The sequence below is a fragment of the Lepus europaeus genome, chromosome 6 (assembly GCF_033115175.1).
Source record: "Lepus europaeus isolate LE1 chromosome 6, mLepTim1.pri, whole genome shotgun sequence".
Lineage (NCBI taxonomy): Eukaryota > Metazoa > Chordata > Mammalia > Lagomorpha > Leporidae > Lepus > Lepus europaeus.
The window spans coordinates 16,867,820-16,880,541 of NC_084832.1; the positions used below are offsets into that span (position 1 = coordinate 16,867,820).

The following is a 12,722-nucleotide window of genomic DNA, read 5'->3' on the forward strand; positions in this document are numbered from 1 at the left end:
ACTAAACAAAAACTGATTTAGGCAATTCATACTTAGTTTCTCACATTATGAAATTCAATAGCCTTGAAAATAATCATTTTTCCTATTACTCATCCACAATACAACAGAGTTCATTATGTAAATAACTTGTAAGCCTACAAATGGAAATACAGCATTCAAATCATTGTGACCAGATTATCAGAAATTTGAGTGTAGGAGATGAATTTAAAGTCTATTCAGAATGCTAAAATTATTAAACAATTCAAATATGGAAATATTAGTCTCACTAAAGGTATTAAGATTACTTCCTGGAGAAAACAGATCAGAAAGCCAGTTACAAAGGATGCAGTAGTGGAGGCAACAAGGAAAAACATCCTATTCTAAAAATAGAAAAAATTGAATTCTTTCTCTCCCCTAGTCCAATATACTCCTTCATTCAAACATATACTGAGCACAGAGCAGAGATTAAAATAAGATGATAGTACTCATACTCAAAAAGTTCATAATCTTTTGGACAAGGACATGATATCTAAAAAGACACTGGAGAATTATTTATTTCCTTCTGTGTAAATGTGAACAGTAATGTCTGTTCTCATTTCACAAATGAGGCTCAAATATAATAGGAAAGCACCATGACATATTTACATAAATCTAAGGGTGGATTTTGTTTTTTGATGGAGTTCAATGATGTGATAGTTTGTTGTGGACAGTGTTTGACATAAATTAAAATGATATAAACTAGAATGATAAATGTTCTCAACTTCCACCAGTCTTCGTCAGAATTATCATGTATGCCCCAGTGGTGTCTTACAAGCTGAGTATCCTATATCAGAAAATGCTCGGTATCAGAAGTATTTCAGGTATTTTCAGATTTTGAAATACAGATGGGACCCAATTCTAAACACAAATTAACTTACATTTCATATATACCTTTTACACAAAGCCTGAAGGTAATTTTATTCAATACTTTCGGTGTGTCTGCATGTCAACTGTGACCCATTACATATAGGGTAATCAATGCTAAAAAAGTTTTGGATTTTGAGCCGGCGCCGCGGCTCAGAGGGCTAATCCTCCGCCTTGCGGCGCCAGCACACCGGGTTCTAGTCACGGTCGGGGCACCGATCCTGTCCCGGTTGCCCCTCTTCCAGGCCAGCTCTCTGCTGTGGCCAGAGAGTGCAGTGGAGGATGGCCCAAGTTCTTGGGCCCTGCACCCCATGGGAGACCAGGAGAAGCACCTGGCTCCTGCCATCGGAACTGCGCGGTGCGCCGGCCGCAGCGCACCTACCGCGGCGGCCATTGGAGGGTGAACCAACGGCAAAAAGGAAGACCTTTCTCTCTGTCTCCCTCTACTGTCCACTCTGCCTGTAAAAAAAAAAAAAAAGTTTTGGATTTTGGAGCATTCTGGATTTCAGATTTTCAGATCAGAGATGCTCAATCTTCACTGGTTTCTTTACCAAGTAAACAAAGGAAGCTATCATTTCATATATGCTCACCATTTAGTCTACCACCTTAGACATTTGCTCAAGCCAGATAAACTGAAGACCCTCTGTAAGGTCTATCAAAGAAATGATTTCATACACTAGGATTCATTACCTCCATAAGACCATGCTGTAGGAATGACACAGGGGAACTTTTCTCTGGTACATCCAATCAAAACATATGTCCAACTACTTAATGACATTGATAATAGAATTGTATCAGAAAATTATTTTTAAAATGCTACCTAACTCACCCTTAAATCACATTGCTTCCAATAAATCAAAAATATTTCCTAGTCAATTTCATAATTTTAACTCCTGCCAAAAAACTACATTCTAGACAAAAAAAAAAAAGCCCAAAGATGAATAGATCTATATCATAATATGGAAACATCTGTGTTGCTAAGACATATAAAGATTTTACTGTGTAATATGTCCATTATTTTAACCAAAATAGTGTCCACAATTCTTTTTGATTAATACATACTTCGTAAGAGATATAATGGGCTATTTATTTACTAAACATTCTCATCATATACAATTTATACTTTATTTTAAATAGTTTGTTGTGGACAGTGTTTGACATAAATTAAAATGATATAAACTAGAATGATAAATGTTCTCAACTTCCACCAGTCTTCGTCAGAATTATCATGTATGCCCCAGTGCTGAATCACTGCTACTTGCCAAATCATGATGAACAAAATGACACTGCTATTCAAATTCTCAAATCACTAGCAACATTTTACATTCTTCCTTTACTGAGTTTCACCAATACATAATCGTGTCTCAGCTTAACTGATTCACACTGTTCAATAACACATTGGCGAGGCTAAAGAAAAATCAGCAGTCGTTTTAGACTACTTGAACAAAACACCACAGCCATTGATGTTTCTGTTAAAATGTTAGACTGAATATCGTGTTTTAAGAGAGGCAGTTTTCCTAAGACAATAACTGAAAAGGATAAATTACCAGAGTTAGTAAAATCAGTAATAAAAGTCTGAGCAGCTCTGAAGACAGTCACAAGAAGAAGTGGATTTTAATCACTTAATGATGATGTGGTCACATAGTAAATGGCACTTAGTAAAAGTAATTTAGACAAATGGTTGTGCTAAGCATCTAACACTTCTCAGAGTGAGTCAATCATTAAAATGTGGGCCCAGCGCTGTGGCGCAGTGGGTTAATGCCCTGGCCTGAAGCACCAGCAACCCATATGGGCGCAGGTTCTAATCCCGGCTGCACCTCTTCCGATCCAGCTCTCTGCTATGGCCTGGGAAAGCAGTAGAAGATGGCCCAAGTCCTTGGGCCCCTGCACCCGCGTGGGAGACCTGGAAGAAGCTCCTGGCTCCTGGCTTCAGATCAGCGCTGCTCCAGCCTTTGCGGCCAATTGGGGGTGAACCATCAGATGGAAGACCTCTGTCTCTCTGCCTCTCCTCTCTCTGTAACTCTTTCAAATAAATAAATAAATCTTTTTAAAAAAAATCATTAAAATGTAAACTCCCAAACAGAAACTCCACATAGTTATGAAAACTGTTAACATATCAAACCTGTTTTTCAGTAAAATCTTAATTTTCAGAGACAAAAATAACTGTCTATATACTTTCCATGTGTGATTATACTACTCTATTTTCAAAGAAATCTTTATATCCATTTTTCTCACCTAATATTCACAGCAATTCCTTGGGTAGCAAAATAAAAACTGCTGGAAAACTACAAATAACTTCATTAAGCCTACATTTTCTTTTTTTATTATTTATTTTTTTATTTGAAAGTCGGAGTTACACAGAGAGGGAAGGAGAGGTACAGAGAGAGAGAGAGAGAGAAAGAGAGAGAGAAAGAGATCTTCCATCTGCCGGTCCATTCCCCAATTGGCTGCAACGGTTGGAGCTGCAGCAATCTGAAACCAGGAGACAGGATCTTCTTCCGGGTCTCCCGTGGGGGTGCAGGAACCCAAGGACTTGGGCCATCCTCTTCTGATTTCCCAGGCCATACCAGAGAGTTGGACTGGAAGTGGAGCAGCTAAGACTTGAACCGGTACCCATATGGGATTCTGGCAGTGCAGGCAGCAGCTTTACCCGCTACGCCACAACGCCAATCCCTAAACCTACATTTTCTTAAACAACTGAACCAATGCCACAGTATTACCAAGTGGCAAAGACAAGATTAAAATCTATTTCCTGAAGGTGGGCATTTGGTGCAACAATAAAGATTCTGCCTGGGTTTGAGTCTTGGCTCTACTTCTGATTCTACCTTCCTGTTACTGTGCAGCCTGGGAAGCAGAAAGTGATGACTCAAGTAGCTGGGTCCCTTACATCCACATAGAATTGAGGCTGGGCTCCAGGCTTCAACCTGTAGCAGGAATCTGGAGAGTGAACCAGTGGATGGAAGATCTCTCTGTGTCTGTGTTTTTTTTAAAGTCTATATTTCCTATTATTCCAAAGTTAGTAAAATCAGTAATAAAAGTCTGAGCTTAAAAAAACCCAAAGCTAACTACATTTTTATAGTAAATTATATCAATATTACATTTCTTCTGAGAGCAAAACCATATCCTATTAAAAATTTGTCTCCTTACCTGTCAGGCTATTGGCTGGCCAGTCTTAACTAATCCAAACAAGGTGAGAATGCATAAGTAAATTTAAAAAATGACTCCAAGGCCAGTCAGTATCAAAAAGTCCTAGCACAAAAGTTCATGCAGTGAGTCTTAAGAAAACCACAGAAGCCCTCATTTAGAGAGTTTATTCTGATCATCTCACTTCTCTCAGTCCTAAGTGATCAAAAACTACACAGATGACACTACAGAGAGACACACGTAAGCATTAAGAATAATAGCAGAAGGGGAGGTTGGAGTTTGACCAATACTAAAGAGGCAATGAACTACAGGATCCTCCATGGGCATCAAATATTGATAACCCTAGTCATCAAAAAAATTAAGCTACACTTACTGAAATCTATTTTAACAGGTAGAAAACTACATGAGCAAAGCTTTCTCTCACAAGGTATTCTTGATACTTCTAGTAGTAAGCCTCAATTGCCTCATGTTAGATACATACACATTCAACTGGAACTCATTTATTTTACTAATCTATTTCACCTGAAATCTTGCAAATATTTGCATTTTTTGAAAAGGTTATCCAGTGGCTATCATTGTGGTACAGCACATTAAGCCACCAACTGCAACACTGGCATCACTGGTTCACATCCCAGATGCTCTACTTCCAATCCAGCTCCCTGCTAACACTCCTGGGAAGGCAGTAAAATGACCCAAGTGCGTGGGCCCCTGCTACCCTTTGGAGACCCAAATGGACTTCCTGGCTCCTGGTTTTGGCCTGGTCCGGCCCCAGACATTGCAGCCATTTGGGGATTAAGCCAGCAGAGGGAAAATCTGTCTCTCTCTCTGTAACGCTGCCTTTCAAATGAATCTTTTTTCAAAAATGTTATCCAAAAAAAAGCTAGCAGTTAGATTCACTGAGACAGCCACTGAGAGATCTGGTTTACGATACAAACCTACTGCAGCATGAAACTGAGATAGGGCATCAGCCAGCTGACCAGCTGCAAGTAACTTCTTGCCCAATTCAAGATGCTTCTCAACATCTGCATTTACTCCACATTCAGCACCTAAAAGCAAATTAAAAAATCATCAGACAATGATATTTAATTCTAAATATAAAATGTCAAGGACACAGTATGTGGCTCTGGCAGTTACACAAGTGAGAAAAGCACAGTGAGACATAATCTAGAGAATGTAACAATAAAATACAGTGCTTTATTTATAGAGTATAAGAAGCCCAAAAATATACATACGCCCTTACTGATCTAAGCAGTCAAAAAAATAAGCAATCGGCCGGCGCCGCGGCTCACTAGGCTAATCCTCCGCCTTGCGGCGCCGGCACACCGGGTTCTAGTCACGGTCGGGGCACCAATCCTGTCCCGGTTGCCCCTCTTCCAGGCCAGCTCTCTGCTGTGGCCAGGGGGGCAGTGGAGGATGGCCCAAGTTCTTGGGCCCTGCACCCCATGGGAGACCAGGATAAGCACCTGGCTCCGGCCTTCGGATCAGTGTGGTGCGCCGGCCGCAGCGCGCCTACCGCGGCGGCCATTGGAGGGTGAACCAACGGCAAAAAGGAAGACCTTTCTCTGTCTCTCTCTCACTGTCCACTCTGCCTGTCAAAAATTAAAAAAATAATAATAATAATAATAAGCAATCTATAAGATGAGAGACAAAAACTGCATAACACAGTAGTAAAAATGTTTTGAATAAAATTTCTAGCATAATTTTGTTATACTAGAAATTCATCTTAATAAACATTATATAATCTACTACAATATTCAAGTTCTAATTGGGACATTCACTGCACCAGACATTGTTCCAGATATTTGGGATGAGTGACCAGCAGAAAAAAACCACGCCTCTTCCCCACTTCCTGGCACCTGACATTATGGAGGGAAAGGACATAAACAATTAGAAGCCAGTGCTGTGGCATAGCAGGTAAAGCCATATGGGCACCAGTGCGAGTCCCAGCTGCTCCACTTCTGATCCAACACCCTGCTAATGTGCCGGGGAAAGCAACAGAAGATGGCCCAAGTCCTTGAGTCCCTGTACTCACTCACTCTCTCTCTCTCTCCCGCCTCTGCCTCTCTCTCTCTCTCTCCCGCCTCTGCCCCCTCTCTCTCCTGCCTCTGCCCCCCCATCTCTGCCTCTCTCTCTCTCTCCCTCCCCCGCCTCTGCCCCTCTCTCTCCCCCGCCTCTGCCCCTCTCTCTCTCTCCCGCCTCTGCCTCTCTCTCTCTCTCTCTCTCCCACCTCTGCCCCTCTCTCTCTCCCCCACCTCTGCCCCCCATCTCTCCCCCGCCTCTGCCTCTCTCTCTCTCTCTCTCCCCCGCCTCTGCCTCTCTCTCTCTCTCCCACCTCTGCCTCTCTCCCACCTCTCCCACCTCTGCCTCTCTCTTTCTCTCTCTCTCCCACCTCTGCCTCTCTCTCTCTTTCTCTCTCTCTCCCACCTCTGCCCCCCCTCCCGCCTCTGCCGCCCTCTCTCTCCCGCCTCTGCCTCTCTCTCTCTCTCCCACCTCTGCCTCTCTCTCTCTCCCACCTCTGCCCCTCTCTCTCTCTCTCCCACCTCTGCCCCTCTCTCTCTCTCTCCCACCTCTGCCCTTCTCTCTCTCTCCCACCTCTGCCCTTCTCTCTCTCTCTCCCGCCTCTGCCCCCCCTCTCCCGCCTCTGCCTCTCTCTCTCTCTCCCGCCTCTGCCTCTCTCTCTCTCTCTCTCTCTCTCTCCCGCCTCTGCTTCTCTCTCTCCCACCTCTGCCTCTCTGTAACTCTGCCTTTCAAATAAATAAATAAATAAATCTTTTTTTAAAAAAAAAAAGACATAATAAATAATTAAATTACATAATACATTAGGTTAAAAGTGCTGTGGGAAAAGTTTAGCCATACAAAAGATTTAGGAGTGTGGGGAACTTTTGATGCCAGAAAAGGGTGTTAAGAGCAGGCCTCCTTGAGAAGCTGACATCTCACCTAGACCTGAAAGAACAGAGGCCCTTACTACCCAGATATCTAAGAAAAGAGCTTTCTAGGAAGAAGGTCCAGCCTGTGCAAGGGTTCCCTATGTCAGGAGCATGTAGATGTGTTCCAGAAACAGCAAGTATGATTGCAACAGAACCAACAAGGAAACACTATGAGATCAAAGAAGCAGAGGGCATGAGTATATACAGCTTTGGGTTTTTATTCTTGGTTAAATAGGGAGCTACTGAGGCATTCTGAGTAGAATAACAATCTTACTGATGGGGCCAAATGTCAATGAATTGTTTCTCAGCTCTGAATTCATCCTTCAATAACTACATTATGATAATGGACTACAGCTCTTAAGCAATTCTCCGTTACACTGAGCACAATGTTATGCTTTGTCAGTAAAGAGCATGTTGGGCACACAGCAGGAAGGCTATCTCCTGGTTCTGGCTGCTGCATTTCACTTTTTTCTGCCTCCTAAGCATAATCTGTTGTTCAGCTTCTGCTGTTTAGGGTGTATGGGGAGGACACTGAAGGGTGTTCTGCTCTAGCAACAGCCTAGGTAGCACTTCCTAATGAGGACACCACACACTCCAGGCTTCATGCCTGTAGCAGCACCCCAAATTCCACTATTTTGTATGTGTGTGTGTATATATATTTGAATATACACACACATACACAGACATATATATACACACACACACATATACATATATATTATATATAGCCCAACCAGCCTTGACTCCGCTATACATGAAAGAGTTGTTTCTCGTGTGCCCAGCCTCTGTGGACCACCTCTAGCCCAGCAGCTCAGAAAATTTTTCCATCCCCAATCTTGGACTACAACTCTATCTTCTCCAATGAGATATGAATCCCAACTTTGAGGAAGCCCCCCGCCCCTGCTTCCAAGCAGGCCCTTCCTAGGGACTGTCTCTTAGTTCTAGATACCCTTTTGAGCCCTCTTTAAATCTTAACTCTCTTATAAAAATTTAATAATTCTTTATATTAATTTCCCCTTTTTAAATTCCTGTGTTGGGGATCAGCACTGGGCATATCATTTAAAATGCCACTTGGGACACTACATCCTATTTCTCAGTGCCCTGGGTCCAAGTCTCATTTCCACTCCCAATTTCAGTTTCCCACAGTTGTGGACCCTGAGAAGAAGCAAGTGATAGCTCAAGCAGCTGAGTCACTGCCATGCACATGAGAGACCTGGTCTGAGTTCCCAGCTCCTGGCTCAGACCCAGATGAAGCTCCTGGCTCCTGGCTTCAGTCTGACCCAGCCTTGGCCGTTGCAGTGATTTGGGCAGTGAACCAGCAGATAGAAGATCTCTGTCTCTCCCTCCCTCTCTCTGTAACTCTAGCTTTCAAATAAATTAAATAAATATTTTAAAAAAAATAAAAACCCTAGGACAACCTGACCCTAAGGCAGTTGCCTTGAAAGAGAATGTATATCCTCCTCAAGCCATGCTAACCACTCCCATTGTCACCAACGCATAACTAAGGTCAAGTCTCAGCAGGAGGTCAGATTAAGCCCCTACCTACAATTCTGTCATCCAATACTGGAGTACAGGTTCAATTCCCAGATGCTGCGCTTCCATTTCAGCTTCCTGCTAATGTGCCTGTGAAGGCAGCAAAAGATGGCCCAAGTACCTGGGCTCTTGCCAAGAGGTGAGAAACCAGGATGGAGTTCCTGGCTTAGGCTTGGCTTACATTGGCTATTGTGGTCACTTAGGAAGTTGACCAGTGGGTGGAAAATTGACCTATCATTTCCCTCTCTCTCTCTGTTGCTTTGCCTTTTGAATAAATACATAAATCTTTTTTTAAGAACTCAACAGGCTCCAGAGACACAGGTATACATTATTACCCAAAGGACAGAGCAAAAGAATTTTAACACTTTGCTGATGGATTAGTAGAACTCCACAGAGCAACGGATTCTAAAGGTGCTAGACTGGGGCTGGCACTGTGGCGTAGCAGGTAAAGCCAGCTGCAATGGTGAGTAGACACAAAAATGATGACTCAAGTGCTTGGGCCCCTGCACCCACATGAGACATGGAAGCAGCTCCTGGCTCCTAGCTTCGGCCTGCCCCAGCCCCAGGTTTTGCAGTCATTTAGGGAGTGAACCAGTGGATGGAACCTCGCTCGCGTGCTCTCTCTCTCTCTCTCGCTCTCGCTCTCGCTCTCGCTCTCGCTCTCCTTCCCTCCCCCACTCTCTCCCTCCCTCCCTCTTTATAGCTCTGCCTTTCAAATAAATAAAACAAGTCTTTAAAAAATAATAAAATAAAGGCGTTAGATGAAAGAAGATGGAATATAACACTACATCAAGTATAATTCACTAATGTGCACATTTATCAAAGCAGAAGTTAGAAATTATAAAGTTTTCCTGGAACAAAGCCATTTCGTTAATGAATGGGATATACTGTCTATGGCTACTTTTACACTAAAAGAGCAGGGTTGAAAACTTGTGACAAAACCTATATGGCCTATAAAGCCTAAAATATTTATTCTGATCCTCCACAAAAAAAGTCTGCCTGTTCCTTTACTAGAGGTCCTTCATCTAATGTGTTTACTCACAGAGCTGGAAGTGATTCTAACGACTTACTTGGTAAGTTCACTGAAAGTTGAACGTAACAACAACTTACATTCAATAAGGCTGAGATTTCAGAGTCTCATTAACATAAGAAGGAGGGATCCAAAGGCTTAGAGAAACAATAATGTTGGACTGGACTTATCATTTGTCACCTACACATGAACCTCACACTTGGGTTGTATGAGAGAGTCCATAAGATGCTCTCTTTCGCAAGGCATTAAGAGACAAATTAGTGAGGAACCACCTGTAACCTTTTCAAAGTTCTGTGATCACTCCCCTTTGCAGGACAGGTATGACTGGGGGGTTATGTCACCACTGAGATGTACTTTCTGACTTCAGTGAGGATAATGAGATTCTGGAAATAGCACAGGCTTAAGTAGCAGCACTTAACCATCACAGACTAGGTGGGAACATCTACTGTAAAAAGGCATCCACTACAAAGGAGATTATTATGTAGATAAAATGATATGCTCTGGGCATGTCACTCAACTTCCTTCCCCATTAACACCAGTAATTTTATACAATGGAGACAAAGGAGGATACACAGAACTCAGGGGATTCACTAGGTCATGTCCTAGTACTCCCAACGCTCAACAATAAAGCTGATGAAAAACTACAGCAATAGGAAAAAAAAAAAAAAAGCAGGTCAACTGACTTGGATTCTTCAGGAATAAAAGTTTGCAGGTTACTCCATCAGGTTAAAACACAGGGAAATTGAGATTCTAACAGAAAGCAAGACAAATAAGGAACAGGTAATCTGCTCAGGAAACCACATAGCATATATTAATGATGACCTCATGGCAGTTTACAGACACAAACACTGTAGTAGCTTGGTATCTCTTCTCTTTGCTTGTTATACAAATGTATGATACACATATTTTACTACTTACACAGCTATCCCTCAATATCCACACAGGAATAGTTCAAGACCCCTGCAGATAACAAAATCGGCAGATACTCGAGTCCTTTATATAAAGTGTTGGCAGGCATTTGGCACAGCAGCTAAGCCACAAGCTGGGATGCCTGCATCCCATATCAGAGTGTCTGGGTTTGAGTCTCAGCTCCACCAAAAAAGTTCTAGTTTCCTGTTAATGTACACCCTAGCAGGCAGCAGGAGACGGTTCCTACGTATCTGGGTCTCTGCTACCATGTGGAAGACCTGGATTGAGTTCATGGCTCCTGGCCCAGACCTGACTACAGAGCACAATTGCGGGAACTGAAACAATGGATGGAAGATGTCTGTCTCTGTCTTCTCTCTCTCTGCCTCTCAAAAAAATAAATGTGAATAAATAAACAAGTGAAGTGTTTATATACCAACTGTGCACATGCTCCCATATACTTCAAATCATCACTAGGTTATGTAATACCTAAGGAATTTGCAGTGAGGAATGAAAACAGGCATAGATGGCACATTTTGATTATTTTAAGAGTAATTTCTAAAGTCACAATTTCTAAACTATCAAGTCATAAACACGTATAGTTCATTGAGTAAAATTTACAAGTTTATGCATCACTAACAATGGTACAGAAATCTTGGTAAAATTACATTAAAGAACAAACTAGGGAGCAAGCAAGAATAGTGATAGTGCTGTATGTGGGCTATGGAACAAGTCTGTCTGGAGGTTCCAAATTGGAACATTGATGTGATGGCAGGGACAATTACAGGAGTATATTGATAGCTGTCCGTGGGTTCTCAAAGTTCAGGGAGGAGGGAGTCCTTGAAACAGCATGGAGGTTTCAAACATTTCCTCAGTGGGATAATCAGATCAATGTACTAAATAGAAGATTGTTCAAGGAGGGAAGAAAGTCATATATGATATAAGCCATTAGTCCAAAAAAAAAAAAAAAAAAAGGCGAAATGCTTTCCTTAGACATCCATGAAAATGTTTAACAGAAAAGGTGTAACGTGGGGATGACATTCAGTACAGCCATTAAGTTTCTGCTTAGGACACCGACACCTACATCTCATATCAGAGTGGTTGGTTTGAGTCTCAGCTACTGCACTTCTGCTCTAGCTTTCTGCTAATGTGCACCCTGGGGAGGTAGCAGAGATGGCTCAAGTACTTGGATCCCCGCCACCCATTTAGGACACCCAAAATGGGTTCTGGGATCCTGGCTTCAGTCTGGCCCGTTCTGGTAATTGCAGATATTTAGAGAAATAACCATAGGATGGAAAACTGATTCTCTTCCTCTCCTCCCCTGTCTGCCTTTCATATAAAATGGGAAAAAAAAAAAAAAAAAAAAAAGAACATGGAAAGACTTAAGAATCTACTATGCACTGGATACTTCAATGTCTTTATTTTATCTTCCTTACCCTAGGAAGTAAACATCTTCCATGCATTCACATAATTAGGGAAAGTGAGATTGAAATAAGTTAACATTTCTGCCCAAGGATTTATAATAACCATTAAAACAAGATCTACTTCCAGAACCTAATTTTCTTTTCACCACAATACATGATCCTTTTCTGCATGTAAATGCTAAGGGTTCTAGTAGTAAAGCTTTGCTTGCATGTTTCAGTCACTGAACCCATCAGTTAAAGTAACATTTTTTTTTTTTTTTGACAGGCAGAGTGGACAGTGAGAGAGAGACAGAGAGAAAGGTCTTCCTTTTTGCCGTTGGTTCACCCTCCAATGGCCGCTGCGGTAGGCGCGCTGCGGCCGGCGCACCGCGCTGATCTGATGGCAGGAGCCAGGTGCTTCTCCCTGGTCTCCCATGGGGTGCAGGGCCCAAGGACTTGGGCCATCCTCCACTGCCCCCCTGGCCACAGCAGAGAGCTGGCCTGGAAGGGGGGCAACCGGGACAGGATCCAGTGCCCCGACCGGGACTAGAACCTGGTGTGCCGGCGCTGCAAGGCGGAGGATTAGCCTGTTGAGTCGCGGCGCCGGCCTAAAGTAACATTTTTAATCATAATCATTTCTAAGCACACAGGCTAAACCTAAAGTCCAGTGGGAGTCAAGAAAGAACCTGGAAAAGTCTTTGAACTGCTAAGTCATGTCATGTCATACCCCAGAGGCTGAGTTAGACATGTCAAACTAAATTTCTCTTGCATATGGTATTAAAAAGGTATCCAGGGGCCAGCGTTGTGGCATAGTAGGTAAAGCCATTGCCTACAGTGCCGGCATCCTATATGGGTGCCAGTTAGAGTCCTGGCTGGTCCACTTCCAATGCAGCTCTC

General features: G+C 42.7%; 1 protein-coding gene across 1 annotated transcript in view; it reads right to left on the reverse strand.

Moving 5' to 3' along the window:
* The window catches only part of DNAJC3 (DnaJ heat shock protein family (Hsp40) member C3), a 96,432-nt gene that overhangs the window by 64,514 nt on the left and 19,196 nt on the right, over window positions 1-12,722 (reverse strand). The window contains exon 2 of the mRNA XM_062194021.1: window positions 4,962-5,072. Coding sequence (XP_062050005.1) covers window positions 4,962-5,072 — 111 coding nt within the window. The remainder of the gene's footprint in view (window positions 1-4,961; window positions 5,073-12,722) is intronic.